The sequence below is a fragment of the Aspergillus sydowii genome, assembly GCF_001890705.1.
Source record: "Aspergillus sydowii CBS 593.65 unplaced genomic scaffold ASPSYscaffold_17, whole genome shotgun sequence".
Taxonomy (NCBI): Eukaryota; Fungi; Ascomycota; class Eurotiomycetes; order Eurotiales; family Aspergillaceae; genus Aspergillus; species Aspergillus sydowii.
In genome coordinates this window covers 194,657-217,819 of record NW_024467875.1, presented here as the reverse complement: position 1 = coordinate 217,819, position 23,163 = coordinate 194,657, and the positions used below count along the sequence as shown (strand labels likewise).

The following is a 23,163-nucleotide window of genomic DNA, read 5'->3' as shown; positions in this document are numbered from 1 at the left end:
AACGACGTAAATTCGAACAGCAGACATCGTGCTGACAGGTGATGGCTAAGTTCAAGTTCTGATCCTATTGCGATGCAGTATGGCCATGTTTGGTCCCTATAACAGAGACTATCTCTTTCGGACCTTCTTGGCCACCGGGTCAGAGGAAAGCAAAAGCCCACTTCACTCTTCAAGAGTCGTCTGTCGGGCCAAGGTATTGGTTGAGGCTGGCGAAAGAGACACGGCTTTGCTCTAGTATTTTGTGTACGTGGGAGATAATCTCCACCTGCTTTCCCTGGTTCCAGGCCAAAAAAATGAAACGAAGTCTGGCCAGGTTAGTTTTATGTTTTATGATGATGAAGGTGTGTCAGGAGTAGGTCATCCTACATTTCCTTGGGGACCCAGGTGTATAAAAACCACACGTATCCATCGGGTGAAATCCTATATATGGGCATGTTTGCACGGCCGGCTTTCTTGCGGGCATGGTGAATCATACCTATAATACCAAGTAAATCAGATATCCTGGTAGGGGTCTCAAAGGTAGGACTTACCCAGGTAGGCCTGCGCCTGGTGTATTCCTTTAAGTGCTTGACCTCTCCTCTTCGCTTCGACGACCGCCATGTCTCAGCCTCTTCTGATTTCCCGTACCAGACCACGTAGTCCGTTTTGCCTCTGATCAGCTTGAGCTGGCCCTTGTGTGGCCAAGGGAGCTCGATGCTCGTCTCAAGGCCGAAGTGGATTGATTTGTATGACAGAGCGCTGGAAACTGAAGTTCGGTTGCTGGAGGTTTTCCCTAAGCCGTACTATATGAACTTTTCCCTCTTCTTAGCCGCCAGGGTGGTAAGGACAATTTCGCCCCACCCCCCTTGGCCGGACCACCCTCTCGTTCGGCGAAGAAAAGGTCGTAATCTGCCAAAGTTTCCCCTTTATAGGTTAGCTAGGTCTTGAATGCCGAGGAGTAACTAACTGAGATGCTCAGGAACGTTCCCCCCTCTCCGCAGGGATCCCAACGCCAGACCTCCTCTGGGCCCTGGTCAGTCTTCAGACGAAACACGCGCTCTACATCTTTTGGACGGATGTCTGTCCTTCTGCACTCTCTCAGCTTGTGCTTGACCCATGGCGTTTTTCAACTCCTCGCATACTGACGGGTTAAGTTGGTGCCGTTTCACCAAGTCTTTCATACACTGCTCGGCATTTTCTTTGCTTCCGTGCTTATGAAACCACTTCATTTGACGATTTTGTAAGGCTGCTTTGTATGGGATTCTTGGAAACTGGTAAGTTGACTATCTTTCGCGAGGGGTAAGCTGAGGATGCTGGTGTTACCATCAGTGGCCGAGTATTTTGCTGATTTCGTCGAGAGGCCACCACAGTCCAATTCAATTGGTAGGAACAGTACTATTCACAAAAAAAGGATTCAGACACGGAGACTTGAATTATTTGAACTATTGTAAGGGACGATAGCATGCACATACCTTGTCCTTTTCATTGATGTGAAAGAGCTTGTGTTGAATCCGTGTTGTGTTCTGGTCAGCATTTGAGCTCAATTACAATCCAAAAGAAAAAGAAAAAGAAAAAGCAGCTAGACCCATAACAGAAAGCACTAGTGAATATTCTGCACTGCTTCCAATCGGCTCCCCTGCCCAGGGAATAATAAAAAATTTCGTCTCGAGATCTCTGCTCTCCATACCATACCATAGTATGTAGTCCACCATACAGCGCAGGGTATTTCCGTCTGTCCTGAGAGGTAGATGGCATTGAAGATGACACTGAGAAACGGAGATTGCTGGCAATCATGACTGAGCGAGGATAAACTATATGGGCAAATATTTAGACGAGATCCGTTTAATTAATAGTGTTCTTCATTCTGGCAGCTTCATCCTACGGTGTCTATAGATACTGCCAGAGTCGGAGTCGGATCGGGGCCCCGACATTGTCGATTAGGGCTCCGCAAGTCGGTCGGTGGGGCCGACTTGATTTATAATGAGGACCAGAGTCTGCGATGTGTTAAATAGTTAAGGATATGGTTCTTGTTGAGACTTCGGGAGATAAGAATCCTGCTCGTGACTCGATTTAGAATGGCTACAGCGGTTAAACGTGCTGCTGTCGCTGCCAGCGCCAGTGCGCGCGCCAGCCTAACCCTAAGTCGCTGTACGCATCGGTATGCATATCGTCACTGTGGATTGGCTACAGACTAACATTCTCAGATCTTTTTTGACTCCATCACTGGATTCACTCTCATTCTCAAGGAGTCCCAAGATGAACTCCTCCACCGCAGCAGCTACAGCTACAGCCACGGTCACAGACACAGAAACCGACGCTGCAAAAGCACAGGCAAACTACAAGATCGTCCAAGATGCAAGCAACTTCCAAAAAACCGAAGCCAGCAGACCAGCCTTCGACCACTCAAATACTCCAATCGAAGTAACCCAGTCACCATATCCAAACTGGGAATACGGCCAGGGCGTTCCAGATAAGACCCCTAATCCCTCCTCAAACCACCACGAAATAGACCCGTACGCGCCAGACCGCGAAATGGTAAACAACTACCGCCTCCTCATATCCGGGATTGCGCCGCGCCCTATCGGGTTCCTGAGTACTGTTTCTGCAGAAACAGGGACGGAGAATCTGGCCCCGTTTAGCTACTTCCAGGTTGTAGACCATGACCCGCCGATGTTCATCCTGGGGTTCTCGGGGAGGCCTGGTGCAGAGAAGGACACGTATCGGAATCTGAAGGAAACGGGGGAATGCGTGATTAATACAGTTTCGGAGAATATGATTGAGGCTGTGAATGCTACCTCTATTGATGCGCCGTATGGTATTTCGGAGTGGGAGGTCTCGGGCTTGACTAAGGCGTCTAGTTCGACTGTGCGGCCGGCGAGGGTTAAGGAATCTGTTTTCTCCGTTGAAGGGAAGGTCATCGATGTTAAAGAGTTCGAAGCGCATAAGCCCGGTATGAGTGTGGGTGGTGTAGTGTTGATCAAGGCGACCCGGTTTTGGGTGCAGGAGGGTGTTGCAGATGAGAAGCTCAGCCATATTGAGCTGGATAAGCTGCGTCCCATTGCTCAGTTGGGTGGGATGTCTTATGGCAGGATTACATCGACGTTTGAGCGGCCGCGGATGAGGTGGGCGAACGAGGTGAAGAAGAGCGAGGTGTTGACTGAGTTGGAAAGACGGCATGGTTTGCAGTCATAGACCATTGTATATCCCATAGACTCTAGTTGTTAAAACTGTTCTCGAAGTAAGCCTATATATCCCCTGTCGTATGAATCGAAGTTGTACAAAAGACATCTCTTTTCTATTCATTATCTCCCTTCAATCCACAATGGCGCTCGCAGTAAATAAACCATCGACATGTCCTGGTAGCCAAACCACCATGACAACAGCTAAGAAATGACTCTATACTCCGCGAGCCCTAACTTCCTGACGCTGCGGAATAGAGTAAAGCAATGCAAGTTGGTACTAATTGTTAATGAAACCGTGGTTCAATACGAACCCGCATTCACAGAAGTAAGCCAATATATGTCTTAGCGGGGGTATGATTATTTATGCTGAGGGACGGTTGAGGATGCTCATGGTTCATTATTGGAGGATGTCTATGCGAAGAGCAGCGTGAAGGATGTAGAAATGCCCTGATTATTCCGTATCGTCATGATTGCCATTGGCATTATTATTCACTTAATATATCATTTCTTGCAGTTTGTTTCAACTGTGATGGCCCAATGGTAAAGGGTTAGGGCTTGGACAGGCCTAACGAGCTAAGTAGTGATGTGCTGTAAGCCACAATAGCAGGCTGTTCCGCTCTAGATCAGTAGCAACGAGTCATGTCTTAGTCTACAATTTAGGTTCTTAATATCCTATCAAGATCGTAAACTCGCGAGTCAGTGCTGTTGGGGTGACGCCCCGAGCCCTACCCTCCATCATGTTGATAAATAGGACTTGGAGTGATATCGTCCATGGCCCAGGAAGTCTATCTTAAATACCTTTGCCGTATTGCGACCAAGACTAAGAACATCTGGCAGGCAGAGATCGTCGCCGAGGCGTGCCGAGACGGTGGCTCTCATGCGTCTCTAAATATGTGCACGAAGCCTGGGCGTTGTATTCGCAGCAGCAGCTGCGGAGGAAGGACCAGCAGGCATTTGGCAGCAGGTGATACTCTAGCGCAATAAAAAGACAGGCATGATAGCGCATTGCTGGGATTCGTGAGTACGAGGACGGTGAGGGATGATTTTGTCCCGTTGGAAAGGGTGCAGTATCCATCTAACGAGGTCTGACCCAGTATGTAGCGAGCTTCAGAATACGCACAATCAGTATTGTTATTAGTCAAAATATTCCCATTCACCACTACATACTAGGAATGTCGTTCCGATATAACCCCACGTCTTGGAGACTCGGAGACGCTGCGATATACCGTCGGAGCGCCACCCCGACCCCCGCAGTTCATAGTCGGGCCCTGATAAGCCTGGCGAAGAGGGGTATATATTGCATGCGTGTAAACAGCAGTCTATCTTCAAATCTATCAGGTCTTTGCAACTGTCGCTGAGCTGAACATGTCCTCCTGGTCCCCTCTCCACGCCCCCAGGGGTACGCGACTACTCTTCAGGCATCATGCATATACATATCTACTTCCACGCCGATACATTTCCACATCATCACCCAAAGCCTGCACTATCAAGGCCCAGTCGCCAGATCCAGTTCCAGCAGCACCAACAGCACCAGCACGGAGAAATGCAGACCTCGCGCCGCTATCCCGCCTCCCAAACAAGCTCCTCCTCCGCTCACTGCTCCTATCCAGCCTGATGACGTCGAAGATATTTCTCCGGCCGTCCCTGGCCCTCCTCAACGCCCTCGCATCCTCCAAATCCGCATTCCTAAACCCAGACAAAAACCCGCTCCTTAACAGACTCGTCCGGTGGACGCTGTATAACCATTTCTGCCCCGGCACGAACCGGGCTGAGGTGGTGAGGACTGTCAATGAGATTAAGAATATGGGGTACCAGGGTGTTATCCTGGGGTATTCGAAGGAAGTTGTTCTTGACCATAGCGAATCTAAATCTAACAAGCAGGATACACATGAGACTTCCTCGACAGCAAAGGATCACTACCCGCCGCAGTACTACGAAGTCATCGAGGAGTGGAAACGGGGGACGCTGGAGACCCTCCGCATGATTGGACCTGGAGACTTCCTCGCCCTGAAGTATGTACTACATGTATACCTGGAGCAAATGAAGAAGCAAAATCCTAAACGCATATTAACTACGATAACAGACTCACCGGCGCGGGCCCCATCTCCCTAGAAGCCATGCAAGCCCGCGGTCCCATCCCAGAAGCCGTCTCAAAGGCCCTCGACGAAATCTGCACCGAGACCGCAAAGCAGGGATCCCGACTATGGCTCGACGCCGAGCAGCAGCTTCTCCAGCCGGGACTGGATAACTGGGCTATTGAGCTTATGCGCCGATACAACACTCCTCCTACTACTACTACCTCCAACTCGTCGGGCGCTCCGCTGATTTACAATACCATCCAGGCGTACCTCAAGGGCTCGAGGGCGAATGTGCAGCGGCATCTTGATGAAGCTGAGAAGGGGGGGTTTTTGCTTGGTGTGAAATTAGTCCGTGGCGCGTACATCGAGCATGAAGTGCGGGGCCTGATCCATGATTCGAAAACGGAGACGGATGAGTCGTATAATGGGATTGCGGAGATGTTGATCTGTCGTCGTCGTCAGATTCCTCGTTCTGATGGAGAGGATGTGGATGTGCCTGTGCCTGTGCCGGCTGCGGCGTTGTTCCTGGCTACGCATAATGCTGAGAGTGCGGATAGGGCTATTCGGTTGTACCAGGGGCGGTTGGAGAGTGGGCTGCCTACTGTGAGTGTCCTGGAGTGTGGGCAGATAATGGGGATGGCGGATGAGTTGAGCTGCGAGTTGGTGCAGCGGTATGAGACGGCGGCCGTGGAGGGGAGAATAGGGGCGCCGAGGACATTCAAGTGTATGCATTGGGGGACGGTGTCGGAGTGTATGGAGTATCTGCATCGGAGGGCGATTGAGAACAGGGGCGCTGTTGAGCGGACGCATCATATGAGGGCTGCACTGGCGAGGGAGTTCCGGCGTAGGATTGGGCTCTAAATCTTAGATATCTAGTCTATGACACCTATATATACACACTTCCAGCACTTTATTTTCCCTGCAACTTCCTCAAATGCTCCGTCCCGTTGATAATCGAGTCTGCATATGCACTCCGCACACCACCCTTCTCGACAGCCAGCAGCCCCTGGATCGTACACCCCTTCGGCGACGAGATGCTCTCCCTCAGCACCGCCGGGTGGTGCCCCTCCTTCAACATCTGTGCAAGGCCAAGCAGACATTGCGCCGTCATCTCAGACGCATCAGCCCGCCGCATCCCCTCCGCAACACACCCATCCAGAATCCCATCCACAGCAACAGAGACCGTCGCCAGCGATGCCATCAGCATCGATCCCAGATCAAACAGCTCGCCGCCGATCACCTTGACCATGCCAATCTGCGAGAACATCCACTCAATTATAGATACCTGTTCCTTGGATGCGGAACTCGGAAGTTCGACGACCGTCATGGACTCGCGCACAGCAGCCGCAACATTGGGGATCGCACGAGCAACCACCGTCGTAGACTCGGGCTTCTTCTGTGCAGATTCTGTCTGATTCTTCGCAATTCCCGCAGAGAGTACATCAATCGTCTTCCCCGCGATAACACTAACAATCAGCCTCCCAGCCAACGCATCGCAGAGCCCCTCTTCGCTTAACACAGCATCAACGAGATACGGCTTGCAGCCGAGAATAACAACATCAGCCTGCGACGCCGCACCCGCGTTGTCACTGGCATAGAAGTCAAGCCGTACTGCGGATCGGTGTCCAGCGTACTTGGCCTTCAGCTTATCCGCTGATGCCTGTGACTTGGTGCATGCAATTATACGGGAAAACGGACTTTCCTTGCTACTGGTCGTAGCATCAGTAGCGGGTATAGTTGCGTCCAGGATTCCGCTGAGGATGGCGGAGCCCATGTTTCCTGATCTGGTTAGCTACTGCATTGCCTGGGATGGTAAAAGGGAATTGCGGTACCGCATCCTATGATGGCAAGGGTAAGATTGGATGCCATGATGGTGGTAGTAAGTTTCTGGTGGTGGAGAGTGAAGTGAGTCAAGTTGGAGTATGAATGAATGCAGAAGCAAAGAAACCCCGCGGTCGTATTAATGGGGGTATTGTATTGTCACAGCCTGGGAAATGACTAAGCACCGATATGTCGGAGGTGGTTCCGACTGTGCGGAAGTATAAGAGCAGCAAACCCTCTTATGGAAAGTATATCTGATTACCTACTGTGTTCGCACAAAGTTTGAAAGTAGTCGTCGTGCCACCTCAGAAAATGTCGTCTCTTCATTTCCTTCATCTTCCGTCTCCCTACTCACCTGGATCATCACAGCAAGTACAGAAAGTACAGCAAGGCTAGTCATGGGGCAGTCTCAGAGCACCTGCAGCAAGGTCGACAGCTCGTTTCTTGATTTCTGTCAAATAAAAACAGGGAGCTCTTGTCAAAGCAAGAAAACTTGGTATCTTTCTTCATCCGACAGCACATCTGAGCCGTGTATTTATTTCGATACTTTACTGGATGACTACCACTTAGCCCTAACGCCGACTCATTCTCCAGTCCATACCAGGCCCCGAGTCGATATCATACTACATCTTTTGTTGGCTCAAGCGAAGAGAAAGGTGCTAGAGAGACTTGGTTCTGAGACAGAGGCTGCGAAGAGCCTAGGGACACTCTTCTGGGGATACGAGCAGTCAATAGCCGTACCAGGGAGTTGGAGTGATGGAAACAACGTCAGAGAATGCGTGACAGATTACGTGCTTTGGTATGGAGATCAAACAGAGTTAAAGACGAATCTCGTCGTTCTTCGAGCGGAGGAACCGATCGAGAGCTGTGAGGAGTATTTACCAACTCTTGCTGCTATATGTGAGTAGCTTGGTGTCTGAGATATGGCCAAATCATTAACCAGTACAGCGATGATCCAGCGGAATCGAGAGGACGGCTTGGTCAAGGAGACATACGGCATATATACTGATGGCTTCAAGTGGATCTTTATGCATCTCAATAGGAAATATAAGGTACGTCCGTATTCCCCTCGTAATAACAATCAGCCTAATCTATTCTAGTATTGCTCTCTGGAGTTGGATTGGAGCGAGAGTCGACAAGTTATCATCGGCCAAATCAGCAAAATACTCGACAAGTCAGTCTCGATCCGACTATCCTGCGGCGGACCAGACTCGGAGGCGATTGAAAATTGGTCAGTGTGGAATGTAAAACCACGGGATATTTCGGATGAAGACGCCGAGTGGCTTAGGTGTGACGGCAGTAAGTATATATAGAGCCCATCTCTTATAGGACTACCAATTAAAATTCTCAGAACCGCTCCCAGAAATCAAAACCTTCAAGAGCGTCAAGACAAACTGGCTTCATGATGTCGAGGTTCGGGCAAGACTCGAATCCACAATGAAGACCTTTTTCGACCGTTACAAACTCAGCACCGCAGCCAAGGCAATGATCAGGGAGCTAATCGATATAGCACGCGTCCGAGGCCACAATCAGGAGAGTGATTATGAAGCTGATTCTTGTCAGCCTTCGACTCTGTCATTGTCCGATATACGCGCTGAGGACGTGGACTGCGTTTTTGGACTAGAACGCGGCAAACAGGATGACGAGGCCTGGAACCTAGACTGTTCCGAGAAACATGACGTCCCCGAATACCTCTTTAAACATCCCCCCACGTACTTAGCATGTTTAAGTCAGGCTCTGGAGGACTACAACCTCGCGTTTGGCCGGGCCCGGCAAAATGAATCCCTAATTAGGGTTCGGGTCAACACCATTATGCTCGCCGCTCTGGCCGGGCAAAAGCGGGATGGCTTCTATAAGTATCAGCAGGAAAAGGGGCCAGACAATTATCTCAACGTCAACTCAATCCGGTGGGGCGTTGAAAACGAGATCACAGTCCCATGGCTGTACAAGAGCAAGCGATGGCTGATTCGCGGCACAATCGAGCATGTCCTCTGGTACGGCAGCCAGAAAAGGATGGAAGGAAACACGGTCGTGGTAGTCAAGGGGTTAAGTCATCCCAGTATAGGCCTGCATGAGGCGATGTCGTATATGGGTGAGTTTTTCTTTTTGAATCCTCAACCAGAGTACCTTACTTACTTGCTGCTATCCCAGCAATCCTGAAGCGGCTCCGCAGGGAGGCAGGCTGCGCGACTATGACAATATATGGAATCGCCACCGACAGCTACGATTGGTATTTTATTCGCCTTTGTCCTCTAGATACTGTGAGTTTGTCTTCCCCTGTCATCGTTTCCTCGATCGTGGACTAACTCGGGCAGATATCGTACAAGTGGGTATACTTCTATGACGGCGACCAGGCGGAGTTTGTCTCGCGCCTGCGTAAGTTTTTGTATCATGCTGCAGGTCTTGGTCAAACACAAGTCCCAGCCCCAGTCAACACAGTAAATCAGAATGGAATTGAGAAAGCGAGTACTCTGTTGTAAACCGGACATGGTCACTGGGTTATCTCCATGCGGTGGGTTGGAACTTAGCCGTCACTTGTCAGCGCAATATCTCTAGTTTAAGCACTTGCTTTCTACTATTAATTAGTCAATTTTAATGACTCCATCACAATTAACTCAGTCTTTAGTCAATCTGTAGTTAACTTGGTTAACTGGTTAACTAACCACTTCGTTCTGTAATGACTAAGCGGCCCGATATCTCGGGATTCTGCTCCGACATTTCTCTTCGACCACACAACCGTCTGAAGATGCCTCTCACGTCCCCTGAGCAGTCGAGAGTGACGAGGAAATGCCATAAAGCGTAGGTCTTGGATGTCTATCCAGTGCAGGCTCTGACAGTCACAGATGTGAAAGATGTCGGACCATGAAGGTCAAGTGCTCCGGCACGAACCCATGCACACGCTGTGCCAGGAGGAAACGCCGCTGCCATTATGCAGTCGAGGAATCCCGCGTCTCAGTGCCGGAAAGGTGGGCTCACTCATTCCTTCGGTTTTATCGCTGCTAAGAAGAAACAAGTTACCTGCGCGAACTTGAACGCCGCAGCTCGCCTGTGGTGTATAACGGCGTGCCCCACCAGACATTTGTGCCTGGGGAGGTCCTCGAGGTCGAAAACTACCCTCCAAGACCGCAGGATCAGCCGCGGTCAAATTTCTCTCACAACCCGTTAGTCGAGTACTCCTTCGCAAAGGCCCCTGATGGGAAGTTCTGGTACATGGGCCCTTCGTCATCGTGGTCCTTCTGCCGCCGCGTTCTCGCGCTGCTAGGGGAACAGGTTCCAGAAGCGAACAACCGCCCTCCAGATCCCTGGCACATGGACGGTACGCTGTTCACTCTGAAATGGCGGCCGTTGCCAGTCGATGAAACGCCGGATCTGGCTGGTTTGCCGCCGATGGACCATGGGCTGTATCTGATTCACACAGCGCATTTCTACTTTGGGCCCCTGTTCTATATCATCGACGAGGTTGCGTTTATCCGCAGTCTGCACGAGTTCTATACAAACCCGGAAGAGCGGGTTTCGTCGATGCGTCTGTGGTTTGCGCAGTATTTGCTCATCATTGCCTTTGGGAAGGCTTTTCTGGCGCCTAATCGGCTGCCGAATGCCCCGCCAGATGGCTATCAGTATGCTTCCCGGGCTATGGCGCTGATGCCAGACATGTCTGGCATGAATCCGAATCCTTTACAGTGCGTCGAGACCCTTACTCTGGCGGCTATTTATCTTCAGTCGGTAGATATGAGGATCTCGGCGTTTCAACATGTACGTTCCTCGTCGCTGTGTCATAATATACCTAATTGAAAGTAGATAGGACACGCCCTTCGCATTTGCATCATCGAAGGAATCCATCGACACGTACCCGAACACATTGGCGAGGAATTGTCCCGTCGCTGCAAGACTATTTTCTGGATCGTGTACATGCTAGACCGGGAATTCGCAGCCTTGATTGGAGCGCCGAGCTCAATCCGCGACGAGGACATCACGGTGAAGCTCTTCGTCAATGGCAGTGTAGATGAAAAGACACTTACTCTGCACGTTCGGCTTGCACGTTTGAGCGCGCGTATTCTGACAAGTATACCATCCACGCTTCCAAATTGAGCTGAGCTGACCACGCATCAGCGGTATACGGCGTCGGCGCCGACTTTGATGGAACCCTAATATCAGACACGCAGTCCATCTTCCGCAACCTAGCAGAGCTCTCGCAGGATCTCAATGATCTTCTGCGAACCCATTTCCACGGCTCACTCAGCCGCGCATCTCGAGCAGCCACACGGCTGATATTAGCATACCACCACGTAAGAGCCACTCCCCTCTCACCCATCCTTCCAGTCTAGATTCATTTCAATAATCCTCTTAACAGTGCGTCGTCCTCACAACCCGCCCCCTCGTAATGTGCGCCCTCCACGCACACATCGAAAACACCCAAACCCCAACACGGAATCACTCGCGCACTCCGCCCCAGCACCAGCCCCTCGACATCTCCCTCTCCCCAATCATAACATCCCTCCTAACCTGCTGCGTCGAGTCCGCCCTCACCGTCCTACAAACCCTACGCACCCTCGCAGACGAAGACCGCATCGAAGCCTTCCTGCCCTTCCAGATCGAAGACGCCTTTGCATCTGCGTTCCTCCTGTACATTATCCGCGTTATTGCGCCGTCGTTAGTGCCAGACGACCACTGGGTCGGGAATGCGGATTTCGTGCTGGAGAAGTTGGTCATTAAGGGGAATTTGACGGCGCCGTTGAGGAGGGCGGAGCTGGATCATTTGAAGAGGGTTATGGGGCCGTTTATTACGGAGTTGGCGTCGGGTTCGGGGACTGGCTCTGGGTTTATAGCGAGTGGTAATGCGGGTGAAGGTGTGGATTTGGCTGCGGGCGATGTCTTGGGTGCGTCTGCGTCGAATCTGGGAACAGGGGCAGGCGCAGGGGCAGTGACAGGGACAGGGACAGGGGCACCGGAGCAAGCGGCCGAGTTGGACTGGGATATATTTTCGGTGGACGCGACGGTTGGGCTGGAACCTAGGGAGTTGCTGGATTTGGCGGAGCAGTTGGATGTCCAGGGGATTATGCACTATTCCGTTTCTTGATGTTTATCCATCCTGATTTGGGGCGTCTCAAACAACTTGCGTTCTATTAAAGCCATTTAACATCGAAACAAATCTATATCAGGTTTATCTCTAATCTATATCTACATGGCATCCACCACCCCAACCACATCCACTAATTGCTCAATCTGAAACTCAGGTTTCTCCTTCTCACACTCCTGCGCATCCCCCTGCCCAAACCGACACCAACAAACCCTAGCCCCGATATTCCTCGCAAACAACACATCCGTCACCGTATCCCCAACCATCAACACCTCCCCTTCTTCCTCCTCAAACCCCTTACCCAGCCTGGGCACCAAAACATCCGCATACCCCGCCGGATCCGGCTTCCTGCGCCCCCCAAACATCGGCTCCCCGATAATCAACTCCTCATCCACAATCCCCGCCAGCCCGTGCGCCTCCAGCGCCGTCTTCACCGCCGCAACAGCCTTGTTGCTTATAATCGCGAGCTTCAGCCCGCGGTCTCGCAAGGTGGTCAGGACCTCGCGCGCACCGGGGTACGGCTTTGTAAGCGGCTGTCCGTGGATTGCGTAGATGGATCGGTATTCATGCACCCATGTATTCTCGTCAAAGGGCAGGGCATTTCCGTCCGGCAATGTGTGGGTGCCTGGTTTCGGCTGCAAGGCTTTGAATGTGATTTCGGGCGGAGCGCCGATGGAGATGAGTCTGTTGAGGTCTGCTAGTGGGGGGTTGTATGAGGGGAGTAGGGAGTTGAAGGTGAGTTGCACGGAGGTGGTGATTGCGGCGTGGGAGTCGAAGAGGGTTCCGTCGAAGTCGAAGATTATGAGCTTTGGGGTGGGCATTTTGGACGAGTCTATTTAATGTTGATGTTGATGTTGATATTGTTTTGTTGTTTTGTTATTTTGTGGGATAGTTGTGGTTGTACAGTACAAATTGTTGATGCAGATGTAAATACTAAGAGTGAGTCATGAATCTTCCCCACTGTTACGTAGTTATTTTTTTTTTATCTTTTATCGGAATCCTTCACCGAGTGAGTGACAAGCTGTGGAATGCTCGGACACGCTCCGATTGTTTTTTACTATGGGTACTCCATATCGTCATGGCCTCGTATTCAATTAGAGTCGGCGATAAGAATGGAATCTTAATCTTATTTGACGCCCTGCTGTTGGACAATCTGGATTGCTCATGTGCTCGCACCGGGTCTGTGTTACTGTTCGGAAATATATAAGCGAGCTGACAAGCGCTCTTGTCCCACAGTGTGTTACTTGCTCAAGATTACCAAAAAAGGGAAAATGGAACATATGGGCCATGGTGAGACAGGACAAAGTTTAACCCCCGAGTACTCCGTACGCGAGCCGAATTTGCTTGTGGGCGATGGTTGTACCACGGCGTGTATCCGCTGGCTTTTGTGCGACCATGGTGAATCAGGCAGACCCCACCATCTGACGCGGTTGTCCTCCTTGCTTGAGGAGGTTGGTAGCACCGTAGCGGACAAGGTGAGCAAGCGAAGAGCAGTGTGCTGCCAATCCAGTATACAGCTCCAGATACGGGGATGGACAAAAAGCACAGTCCAAAAACCAGTCAACGTTTCATGAATCGGCCAACTCCATTGTGCCCCAGTGATCGCTGGCTCAGTTGCCCTCTCTGGTTCCGGATTCCGACTCCTGCTGATCCGCAGATCGCCACAACTTCGGGCTTTTCGATGATTTGCTCTATGACGGCCAGAGAGCGAGGCTGTGAAGCCTGGATGTCTTCTGCACGCCAACTCTGCCAAGGTATAGACGTCGGATATTATAGAGAGGCGTTCCCCAAACTGAATTCACAATGAAATTACAGGATGGGGTCGCGCTAGTCACCGAGTCATCTAGTGGTTCACCGTTCGCCTCTACCTCGGTTGACGGGCACTCTTCAGGGACGGTTCCGTTGCCGGACGCAGCCTGAGACAATCGTCAATTCCTTTGTCAGTGCGTTCTGCAGAAGCGGAAATGCTAGCCAAGTAAGGTTTGGCAGACTCGGTTCGCGCAAAAAGGATTCAGCTCCCACAATATCAAATTGGCTGGCTGTTCCATGGTTGTCTCGAACTGTCGTTCTCCAGAATCGCTTGGGAGTCCACTCTAGCATCGCCTGCGCCCCCACTTGGAGTTCTCCCTCCCGCCCGGACGCTTTGACGGAGCATCCAGGAGTCATAAGATGCAGCAATAATAACCTTACTACGAGTAACTCTCCCTCTTGCTGCCGGTTCGCCGTCGCCGCCGTGGAGAAGAGGCCGTCGAGTGGAGGAGACAGGCGGCTGGTTCCTGGCGAGACGAGACAGCGACTGAGGTGGTTGGCCTGAATGCAGCTAGAGACGCACACTTGCAGTAGTCCAGCACCTCTTCCTGGCCTTGGGATTCCTTAGTTGCATTTTCGCTTCATCCACGATCCCACTGCCCAGCATGTTCTGCACGTTGGTCGTTGGAATATTTCTTATTTCATTTCCAACTCGGATTGGAAACCAATCTCACTGTGTACAGTGGTCGTCCCAACACAGGACGCCGGGAATAGAACGAGACCGCGATCGGTGCCAGGCCGCACCCGCAGGCCGCCAGGAGGCCTCTGCTCTCGTGCAACTGAGACAAGGCTCTTGGGGCTGGCTGGACTTTTCTGGCGGCCGTTCTGTCGCGTTGTGTTTCTGGCCCCCCTTCCACGCAACCTGCCGAAAAAGAAAAAAACACCCCAGCAGAATAATAAATCCCAAGTAAACAAGGAACCATCGGAGAAAACACAGAGTGAAGGATCCCAGCTGGAAATCCGGCTGCAAATCCGTAGTTGTATTGTCATTGACCAGAAGCGGCGAGGTGCGAGCTTCTCGGACGGGTCTCCTTTTCTGTGCTCCTTTTTCTCTCTCCATCCAGATCGGCACCACCAAAACGTCTTTCCCTCGTCCTCTCCCTCTTCCTCCACAACCACCACTCCTTCTCCATCCCCCCTCCTTAGCCCTTATCTCTGTGGCTTCTCTGTTCCTTCTCTGGCTATTTGAATTCTTCTCTCCCTTTTGCAATTCTCCGTCGTCTGCCTTGCGATCGCCAGCCGCCTTCCTTCCTCCCGGCCCCTGACCTCCCGCGGGTTTGTCGCAATCCCACACTTATGCTTGCCCTGTTCGTTCCTTTCGCACCCCCTGATCGCTGAACTCTTCTCAACTCTCCCCCCCAAATCGCTGCCGGAGCCGTCCACAAGGTTTCTAGTGACTGGTCTCATTCCCCAATGTTGTGACGAAGCCCACGACTTTCCTTGACGATTCATGATCTCAACCCCGCAGACACCAACACCGACCCCCGACCATCTCTGAACATGCCCTTTTCCACCACCTCCTCGTCCGCCACTGAGACGTCGGCCTCCCCGCTCGCAGATTACTTCTGGATAGCTGGCGTCGACGGCTCGGAGGTTCTGGAAACCTTTCGTAAGCTGGGGGAGGAATACCGAAATGCCAATGCCACTTCGCCCGGCCCCGCCGTGACAGACACAATCGAGGAAGATGCCGACGCCGAGGATGCTCACGACCCCCGCTTCGACGGACTTGTCTCTCGCAGCTCCTCTGTCATTGGCCCTCGCAGTTCCTACCAGCGTCTCTCGTTTCGCTCCGAAGACTCAGACCCCAATGCCAACGGCTCGCACAGTAACCGCAGCAGCATGACGATTAAGGGCGGCGGCGGTAATGGCAATCTTGCTACTCCTCAATCCCCTCGTGCTTCTCAGTTTCTTGGGCTGGAGGATTTCGATTTTGATAAAGCATTGGTCAAGTTTGCCTCGGAGAGAGAGTCGTTCTTGTCGGATCTGAGTCTCAGCGCGGGTGCCATCACTCCCGCGTCGCGGCCCCGGTCCAGGCTACGCACCCAGAAAATCACGTCCGATGAGCCGCAGCAGTCAGGATTGCTTCGGTCTAGCATTGGGAGTGTGCGGCGGCACATGTCTTTCCGTGATATGAACAGTATGAAGAGACAGCCGTCCGTTGCTCGTCAAGGTGTGTAAACTCTGACCAATCATTGTGCAATATAAAATAAACTGCGTGCTAACTGGCTGTAGCATCGATTCGGACTTCACGGCGTCTAAGTAACTACAATTCTGTAATCCCAGCTCCCCAACCGTTGGAAATCTCCCCTGCCATGCATCCTCTGAAACGAAGATTCGAGCCCGTGCTCCTTGACCGATACCCCCCGAAAGGAATGTCCGAGGACTTGAAACAGCGTGCCACCTTCCCCGACTACGTGCCCATGTTCGCATTTCCGAACGACATCAATATCGTTTCGTCGGATCAGAGGCCGCGATCGACATGGCATGGTTTCGTGATGACGAGCGATAACGGCTCACGCCTGCATGCTATATGTGCCATTGTCTGGATTCCGTTGAATAATGAAGCGGCCGATCAGTTGGAGAAGTGCTGCGAGGAATGGCGCAAAGATAATATGACGGATGAGGAGCGAGAATTGGCAGCCAGTCTGGGAGAGCGGTTAGCCCAGGAGCGGGCTAAACTCTCCCGGCTGCTGGCTCAACTTCCCACCGTACCATCCGGATCTGACTCGAGAGAACAGCTGGAAGATGAAATCAGTGCAGTGGAGGAGAAAATCGGCTTGATGACTGATCTTCTGCGCCCGGTGCGTCATGGAGCAGCATCAAAGATCGAAGGACTGACTGATGGAGACACCGGTTTCTGGATTCCTCGTGCCTACGGTATCCTGGGACGTGAGGAGAATATGACTGGTTTCTGGAAAGAATGGTTGAAGGCAGTCATTGTTCCGATGACTGATAACAACGTCCAACGTGTCCCCCCACCTTCCCCGCGTTTGGGCGTTTGGCAACCACTGGAAAGATACGTGATGAATCTGTGTACGGAAGCATTCGCGCCCAACACCTCCAAAACCCAGGTGGAATTGGCCGTGCGTGAACTACGGCTTTTTGCTCGCAAGGAAGCCACCAATGAGCTGCCGGGTGCCCGAAATACAGACATATACGCCTTGTTCCGGACACTCTCGCTTGCCAACATCATCATTCTCTTCGAGTACGCGCTCACCGAGTCACGCATCATCTTCCTGTCCTCTCACACGTCCATGTTATATCTTGCTACTCGGGCTTTGGTGGACCTTCTGTTCCCAATTCCCTGGTCCGGCGTGTTGATCCCTATCCTTCCCGCGCGACTGATTCAAGCCCTGGAAGCGCCTTGTCCTTACATCGTTGGCATTGAACGGCGCTATGAGAAGGTTGAACTTCCTTCGGACGACTTCGTCTTGGTTGACCTTGACCAGGACCTCATTGAGAGCACGGTGAAGCCAACTCCGCTCCCGCGACACCAGCGCAGGAAGCTCCAATCCCTGCTCCAACTTGCTGCTCCTCTCCACAGTCGGTACGGTGTTCCCACCGGTCCTCCTGCTTACGCCATCGAGACCTTCCCGTACGACGCTTTCATGGCCGAGAACCCGTCCATATACTCTTCCAGAGCGCAGTCAACCAACCTGTCAAAGTACGTGAGCCTCAACTCGAATTCCTTTGGTCAGGGTGCTGTTCCTCCGAACTCCACCCCGCCACTTATATTCAACGCGTTCTTGCACGCCCGTAATGAGCAAGCGGCTTCAAGAGGATATTCCTCCAAGGGCTCGGATCGACCGGGGACCGCGTCCACTTTCAAGCCTGGATCCCCACCCTCGCCGGGTGGTAGAGATACTTCGCCCATTTCCGGTCATTTCCCACCGCTGCCGACAACGCCGCGCAATGACTCAGGAATGGCGCTCCAGGCCTCTCTGCGCGAGAAGCGTTCCGGTCATTTTGATGCATCGTCTCGGCGCAGCTCGTCTTTCGGAATGGATATGCGCCAGATTCCGAGACGACCGAGCGCACCTTTCCTAGGACACGCGCCAAACCTGTCTGTGACCACATTGAACACTGATATCCAGTCTACATATGCCCCCTCGGTCTATGCACAATCCACAGTCGCTGCCTCAACCATCGTTCCTCAGCCCGTAGTTCAGCCAATCCACAACAACGACGGCTCGTCCTGGGTGGAAGGGCACTGCTTGCAGCTCCAGCCATGGGACGACAAGATGATCTGCTCTGTTTGTGATGAACGAGCCGACGAGAACATGTATAGGTGTGCGTCTTGCAAAACGGTGGTGCACAACCGGTGCGCTCACCAGATCTGCCTGGTTTGCCCAGTTGCATTTCACCCGGAACAAGTGCGAGCTGCGTTTGTCCGATGCTTCGCCAGCTTGTTCTACACCTACAAGAAGTTTCTTAAACCAGCGAGTGGCGACAAGAAGAAGGCAGGCCTCACGTACAGCTTTGACATGGATGCGTTCTGCAAGAGCTTGCCTGGCGAGCACGCTGACTACATTGGCATTCTGTCCCAGACTCAGGGTAAATTTATTTCCACCTGCAGGACATCAGTGATGCTAACATGATCAGGTTTCAACGAGTTTATCAGTGACCGGGAAAGGGTAAACCCCAAAAAGAAGGACCCAAGGATAACTCTCTTCGACGAAATCGTCCTCTCGAAACGAAACCGAGGCCGATCATCAATTTTTTCTGGCAGATCTACCACCGACTTCCTATCTGATACGTCGAATCACCTTTGGAGAACAGCAAGTGCCGCCTCGTTTGCCGCAAGCAGGACGCAGCCAAATCTCTCCGGGGACTACACCCGAGTTGTCACGCGAGGTTTGTGGTGGCCGCCTCTGATATTGATTGAATAATGGTTACTGACTCTGAAGCAGCACCCGCAAAACTCGATGCCAGTCTCATGAAAGAGCCCCGCATGATTCACGGAGCTCCCCGGGTGTCCAAGACAGCTAACAACGCCCGACGGAAGCCCCTTCCTAAGCTTATGAATGGTCTCGCGATCTCACCTCCATAAGACTGTTGCATGATGGTTGGTGGAGTGTGTCGTCCCGACGTACAAAAAGTGGGATCGGTATCACGCTGCCATATATTCCTCCTATCTAACGCTCTTCCAGACCCCGTTGCGGGTCGGCGACGGGCTGCATATCGGAGACAGACTGATCTACCTGGGGTCTGTGAGTGGTGGCTCAATCGACCTTGAAACACTCACTGCCCTGTTTTTTGCCTACCGCGGCATTTCCCGCGCCGATTGCGAAAGGCTCACTATAATAAAAGTTCTTTGACTCGCGGGCGGGGCACCTTTCGTTTCTTATCAGAGTACATTTCCCTCGTTCTTTGGACCGCCAGCGCGAGATTTGCGGCTGCGCGGCTGGACGCCAAGACGCAACGTCGAACTCAGCGATCTACTTGCGACTGGCTCGGCCGTTTGCCGGGTCTCACGAGTTTCGAGTACAACTTGCCACCTGGGGTTCATTCATGCGTACAGTTTCGATCCTTGTACAGTTATTGGCACATACATGCATCATAGACATACTAATCGCCCGTGCGTAGCACGGGATACTGGATTTGAGGTGTACTTGCAGGACAGGCCTTGTGTTTTGCTATTTGGCTGTTGGATCTATTGTGTTTACTCTCTTCTATACCCTTGATACACTTCTCGTTCGTTACCGAGGCATCAATCTCACGCTGTTTCTGATTATAAAGACGGAAGACAGAATTAGACTTTGTTTATGTAGTCCGCGCACGCACAGCCAGTCAGGGTTACTTCAATAGTACCTCGTCGCGAATCAGCACGGTTCCTGGCGGCGACTGAGTTATGCACCGGGAGGACGCCGACGGACAATTAGCACAGTGAGGTTGTCGGTGGATATGGGCAGTTTTTCCTCGTATCATGTAGGTAAGCCCAGTGTAGCAGGATTGCGCAGTAGTATCCTCGTCCACCAGGTCTCGTATGGATGTTATGCTCTGGTTACATCTGGACCTTGTCCGCCTGTCGTCCCGTCTCGCCGTCTTCTCCCAACGGCACCTGTTTGCTTCCCCTTGCCGTGTTTCTTCAGTTTCAGCAACTCATCCGCTTCTCCCATTTAACCAGTTTAACCCGTCTTTATCCATTCACTGGCCGTTGTCCACGCTGTATACCGGCGACAGACAGGGCTCCTGTGATTGGCGGAATAATTTGTGCCGCCGCAGAGACCGGGGAAATTTAGCCGTCGGGAGGCACAAGATCTCCCTTCCATTTGGCCCAACAGCTGCCTCAGCACCTCCTCCCCGATCCATCGATCTCCATCCAGAACTCTCGCTGCCTCCCAGCTTCAGAGCGCGCTGTGAGAAATGACCCTCTCCGTGCCCCGTTCGTGGTCCTGCTGTCTTGACGTTGCGGCCAGTCGCCCCTCGGACTAATCCCGGTCGGCGCGCTCCCATCAGCCATTCATTCCGCCCATTATTATTACTGCTGCCACTACTACTCGCCTGCTGTGAGATTCACTCCCTGCTCATCCTGCTCTTATAAGGAATAGATCACGGCAATTGCCCCAGGCTGTTGTTGGTGGTTTCGTTTTCCCTGTTTCCGCTGCGATTTTAGCCAGCGGCTGTGTTATTCGACGTTGGTTTCTTCTGTCTCTTCTTAACTGTCTCTCTCGCTCTTTTCCTTTCTTATTTCTCCCTTTTCATACCCGGGAAGTCATTCTTTGTACTCTGTGCTGATTGAACTCGTGGAAGAGGAAACCGGTTTCCGCTGATCATCGATGCGACTCCACGTATCGTGCCAAATTATCCGTCCTCTTAGATCGCTGCGTGACATTCCCATTATCTGACCTATCTATCCGCGACCTTGCCTACTTCTTAAAAAGCCTCTTGAGTTCCCGCGCCGTCTAAGAATGCCTTGAAAGATGATGCAAACTGCGCTCCATCATCAACCCGTGGCTACCACTCTCAGAGCCGGCTCGCCTCTTGCCGCTTCGCCGACAACGCTCAAGGAAACTCCCGCTTCTGCTACTCTTCCTTTCCCCCAGGCTGTTCCGCAGGAGCCTTCTTGCGCTGTCGTTACGGTATACGGACCGGGCCAGGAGGCGATCGTTCAGGTGGTGGCAGACATACTGGGGAAACCATGGACAACAGAGACATCACTCGCGACATTAGGACGGGGAAGTAGCGCGGTTGTAGTAGGGATCCGAGCGAGCGATCTCCCCCGGAGTCTTGAAGGATGCGACAAATCGGCCTTCATCTTAGTCAACCTGCATTGCGTGGACGACGGGTCCTTCCCCGAGGAAGCACTGACGGAAATATGCGACTACGAGTTCCTATTCTCGCTGCGGAGTCCGTTCTTTCGACGCGATCTCACACGGTTTCTCTCATTGATTCTAGGCCAGACAAGGCCGCACGAGGACTTGAAGACGAAAACCCGCACCAATTTCATCTCGACGACTTTTCCTGATGTTCATGCCGCGCTGCCCAATCTGGATATTCTATCGGTGGGCTCCGATGCCGTTGAGATCCGCGTGGATCTGTTGGTGGACCCGGTGCCGCAGGACCCCCAGAGTTCTGTCCCCAGTTTGCGGTATGTAGGGCAGCAGTTGATGCTGTTGCGGCAGCATACGGAGTTGCCGATTATCTTCACGACGCGGTGCACGAAGGAGAATGGGAAGTTTCCTATGGACGACCCGGCCCTGTTTTACCGGTATTTGAGGCGGGCTATTCAGTGGGGGGTGGAGTATATTGACGTGGAACTGTGGTTGCCAGAGGATATCCGGCGCAAGCTGGCGGAGCTCAAAGGAAACAGTGTGATCATGTCTGCGTTCCACGATTTCTCGGGGACCTGGAAGTGGACGTCTCCAGAGGCGCCGCGGATTTTTGCAGAGAGCGCCAAGTATGCGGATATCGTCAAGATGATTGCGATGGTGGATAGTGTGGAGGCCAACTACGAACTGGAGTACTTCCGGTCAACGGTGAAGCAGACACATGGGATGTATCCACTGTTGTCGGCTGTCAATATGGGACAGCTGGGACAGCTTTCGCGAGCGCTGAATACGGTGTTCTCACCTATTACGCATCCACTACTGCCTATGATCGCGGCTCCAGGCCAGCTAACGGCTGCGGAGATCAACGAGGCATTACATATTATGGGACAGCTACCAAAGCGGGATATATACGCGATCGGCTCTTTCCGAGCGACGCCGCAGTCGATGTTTATGGAGAAATGCTTTAACGAGCTTAGTCTCCCGCACACGCTGACCTCCATCGACCGTGGACCAGCGAGCTCAATCGAGCGGGTAATTACACAGCCAAGTTTCGGCGGCGCGGCACTCCACCCGCCCGTCAGCGGCAGTACTTCGCGGCTCCCAGCCATCAGCGACGCCGCGCGAGCCATCGGCCTCGTCGACACGATCGTGGCGACCAGTCCAGGATCTCTGGTTGGAGAGAACGCGACGTGGAAGGGCATCCGCGCGACGCTGACCCGTGACTACGTCCCGTCGGCATACCGCGGGCGTGCGGCCATCGTCCTATCCGGCACAGAGAGCGAAGCATCGGCGAGTATATTCGCGCTGCGCAGTCTCGGCGTGGGGGCAATCTACACGGTCGGGTTCCGGGCAACAGGGCCCCTAGCGGATGGCCTGGAACCCTTTACATCTATCCAGTCGGTCAAGCTAGTCGAGCAGCCCTTTGTGATTGTATCGGCGCTGCCGCCAGAGAAGTCGTTGCTGGTGCAGCCGCTGCTGCGGCACTATCGCAGTACAGGGCGGGCGTCGCCGCCGTCGACCCGGGGCAAAGTGTACCTGGACCTAACGCGGGGCGAGCGCAATGGGGACCCGGTAGGGGTTGCAGAGCTGTCGGGGTGGACGGCGTACAGGATCGAGGACGTAAATGCGTGGACGACTGTGGAAACGCTGCGGCTGCTGGTAGGGCAGAATGTGCCGTTTGATTTTGTGCGGATGGCGTCGGGGTCGTACACTCACTCGTATATTAGTTAGGCACGCATACTGAATGAATACTGAACACTGCATCCTGAATCCTGAATATATTGGCTGCCGATCCGGACTGTTGTCCGTTCTTGCTTGGGGAAAATCCCGCTGCGTCGGAGTGACACTTTTAGCCGAGCGACTACTCCCTTAGCGCCGTCCCCAGTCCCCACTGTCCCCAGCTCTTTCTCGCTCGCTCGCTGTCTCGCCCTCAGTGTCACCATCCC

General features: G+C 52.7%; 10 protein-coding genes across 10 annotated transcripts; 7 read left to right on the top strand and 3 right to left on the bottom strand.

Annotated features, from left to right (window-relative positions):
- Window positions 1-44: 44 nt before the first annotated feature.
- ASPSYDRAFT_51187 (uncharacterized protein) lies at window positions 45-746 on the bottom strand. Its single transcript, XM_040848241.1, has 3 exons — window positions 531-746; window positions 367-475; window positions 45-305 (listed from the first exon to the last, which is right to left on the bottom strand). Exons 1-3 carry the CDS (start codon window positions 598-600, stop codon window positions 170-172), a joined length of 315 nt encoding a protein of 104 aa, XP_040696890.1. The 5' UTR covers window positions 601-746; the 3' UTR covers window positions 45-169.
- A 1,308-nt stretch (window positions 747-2,054) lies between these two features.
- On the top strand, window positions 2,055-3,171 carry ASPSYDRAFT_137171 (flavin reductase family protein; the record flags this gene model as incomplete). Its single annotated transcript, XM_040840782.1, has 2 exons — window positions 2,055-2,137; window positions 2,184-3,171. The coding sequence occupies 2 exons, from the start codon at window positions 2,055-2,057 to the stop codon at window positions 3,169-3,171; spliced, it is 1,071 nt and encodes a 356-aa protein (XP_040696889.1).
- Window positions 3,172-4,526: 1,355 nt separating this feature from the next.
- ASPSYDRAFT_82563 (proline dehydrogenase family protein) lies at window positions 4,527-6,100 on the top strand (the record flags this gene model as incomplete). Its single annotated transcript, XM_040851158.1, has 3 exons — window positions 4,527-4,560; window positions 4,711-5,173; window positions 5,245-6,100. The coding sequence occupies 3 exons, from the start codon at window positions 4,527-4,529 to the stop codon at window positions 6,098-6,100; spliced, it is 1,353 nt and encodes a 450-aa protein (XP_040696888.1).
- A 49-nt stretch (window positions 6,101-6,149) lies between these two features.
- Window positions 6,150-7,108, bottom strand: ASPSYDRAFT_163131 (pyrroline-5-carboxylate reductase; the record flags this gene model as incomplete). Its single annotated transcript, XM_040843137.1, has 2 exons — window positions 6,150-7,018; window positions 7,072-7,108. 2 exons carry the CDS (start codon window positions 7,106-7,108, stop codon window positions 6,150-6,152), a joined length of 906 nt encoding a protein of 301 aa, XP_040696887.1.
- A 215-nt stretch (window positions 7,109-7,323) lies between these two features.
- On the top strand, window positions 7,324-9,639 carry ASPSYDRAFT_541022 (uncharacterized protein). Its single transcript, XM_040848793.1, has 6 exons — window positions 7,324-7,960; window positions 8,009-8,112; window positions 8,161-8,359; window positions 8,412-9,152; window positions 9,212-9,321; window positions 9,376-9,639. The coding sequence occupies exons 1-6, from the start codon at window positions 7,459-7,461 to the stop codon at window positions 9,538-9,540; spliced, it is 1,821 nt and encodes a 606-aa protein (XP_040696886.1). The 5' UTR covers window positions 7,324-7,458; the 3' UTR covers window positions 9,541-9,639.
- Window positions 9,640-9,737: 98 nt separating this feature from the next.
- ASPSYDRAFT_94911 (uncharacterized protein) lies at window positions 9,738-12,137 on the top strand (the record flags this gene model as incomplete). The annotated part of the gene is made up of 6 exons (XM_040853045.1): window positions 9,738-9,859; window positions 9,904-10,026; window positions 10,075-10,813; window positions 10,859-11,123; window positions 11,171-11,346; window positions 11,412-12,137. 6 exons carry the CDS (start codon window positions 9,738-9,740, stop codon window positions 12,135-12,137), a joined length of 2,151 nt encoding a protein of 716 aa, XP_040696885.1.
- Window positions 11,758-13,059, bottom strand: ASPSYDRAFT_51183 (HAD family hydrolase). Its single transcript, XM_040848240.1, has one exon. It carries the CDS (start codon window positions 12,956-12,958, stop codon window positions 12,239-12,241), a length of 720 nt encoding a protein of 239 aa, XP_040696884.1. The 5' UTR covers window positions 12,959-13,059; the 3' UTR covers window positions 11,758-12,238.
- A 2,387-nt stretch (window positions 13,060-15,446) lies between these two features.
- ASPSYDRAFT_163308 (dDENN domain protein) lies at window positions 15,447-18,996 on the top strand (the record flags this gene model as incomplete). Its single annotated transcript, XM_040843152.1, has 4 exons — window positions 15,447-16,116; window positions 16,179-18,500; window positions 18,549-18,800; window positions 18,857-18,996. The coding sequence occupies 4 exons, from the start codon at window positions 15,447-15,449 to the stop codon at window positions 18,994-18,996; spliced, it is 3,384 nt and encodes a 1,127-aa protein (XP_040696883.1).
- A 698-nt stretch (window positions 18,997-19,694) lies between these two features.
- On the top strand, window positions 19,695-20,779 carry ASPSYDRAFT_541191 (uncharacterized protein). The gene is made up of 3 exons (XM_040848795.1): window positions 19,695-20,305; window positions 20,406-20,455; window positions 20,662-20,779. Exons 1-3 carry the CDS (start codon window positions 19,933-19,935, stop codon window positions 20,686-20,688), a joined length of 450 nt encoding a protein of 149 aa, XP_040696882.1. The 5' UTR covers window positions 19,695-19,932; the 3' UTR covers window positions 20,689-20,779.
- On the top strand, window positions 20,581-23,135 carry ASPSYDRAFT_541344 (uncharacterized protein). The gene is made up of 2 exons (XM_040848797.1): window positions 20,581-20,583; window positions 20,702-23,135. Exon 2 carries the CDS (start codon window positions 20,870-20,872, stop codon window positions 22,946-22,948), a length of 2,079 nt encoding a protein of 692 aa, XP_040696881.1. The 5' UTR covers window positions 20,581-20,583; window positions 20,702-20,869; the 3' UTR covers window positions 22,949-23,135.
- Window positions 23,136-23,163: the final 28 nt, after the last annotated feature.

Coding starts and splice junctions, on each gene's coding strand:
- ASPSYDRAFT_51187 (XM_040848241.1), bottom strand. CDS start 600: ATGGCGGTCGTCGAAGCGAAGAGGAGAGGTCAAGCACTTAAAGGAATA. Junction 476..530: donor CCAGGCGCAGGCCTACCTGG/GTAAGTCCTACC, acceptor TTGGTATTATAG/GTATGATTCACCATGCCCGC. Junction 306..366: donor ACCTGGGTCCCCAAGGAAAT/GTAGGATGACCT, acceptor TAACCTGGCCAG/ACTTCGTTTCATTTTTTTGG.
- ASPSYDRAFT_541022 (XM_040848793.1), top strand. CDS start 7,459: ATGGGGCAGTCTCAGAGCACCTGCAGCAAGGTCGACAGCTCGTTTCTT. Junction 7,961..8,008: donor ACCAACTCTTGCTGCTATAT/GTGAGTAGCTTG, acceptor TAACCAGTACAG/CGATGATCCAGCGGAATCGA. Junction 9,322..9,375: donor GCCTTTGTCCTCTAGATACT/GTGAGTTTGTCT, acceptor TAACTCGGGCAG/ATATCGTACAAGTGGGTATA.
- ASPSYDRAFT_51183 (XM_040848240.1), bottom strand. CDS start 12,958: ATGCCCACCCCAAAGCTCATAATCTTCGACTTCGACGGAACCCTCTTC.
- ASPSYDRAFT_541191 (XM_040848795.1), top strand. CDS start 19,933: ATGGATGTTATGCTCTGGTTACATCTGGACCTTGTCCGCCTGTCGTCC. Junction 20,306..20,405: donor TCCCAGCTTCAGAGCGCGCT/GTGAGAAATGAC, acceptor CGCTCCCATCAG/CCATTCATTCCGCCCATTAT. Junction 20,456..20,661: donor GCCACTACTACTCGCCTGCT/GTGAGATTCACT, acceptor ATACCCGGGAAG/TCATTCTTTGTACTCTGTGC.
- ASPSYDRAFT_541344 (XM_040848797.1), top strand. CDS start 20,870: ATGATGCAAACTGCGCTCCATCATCAACCCGTGGCTACCACTCTCAGA.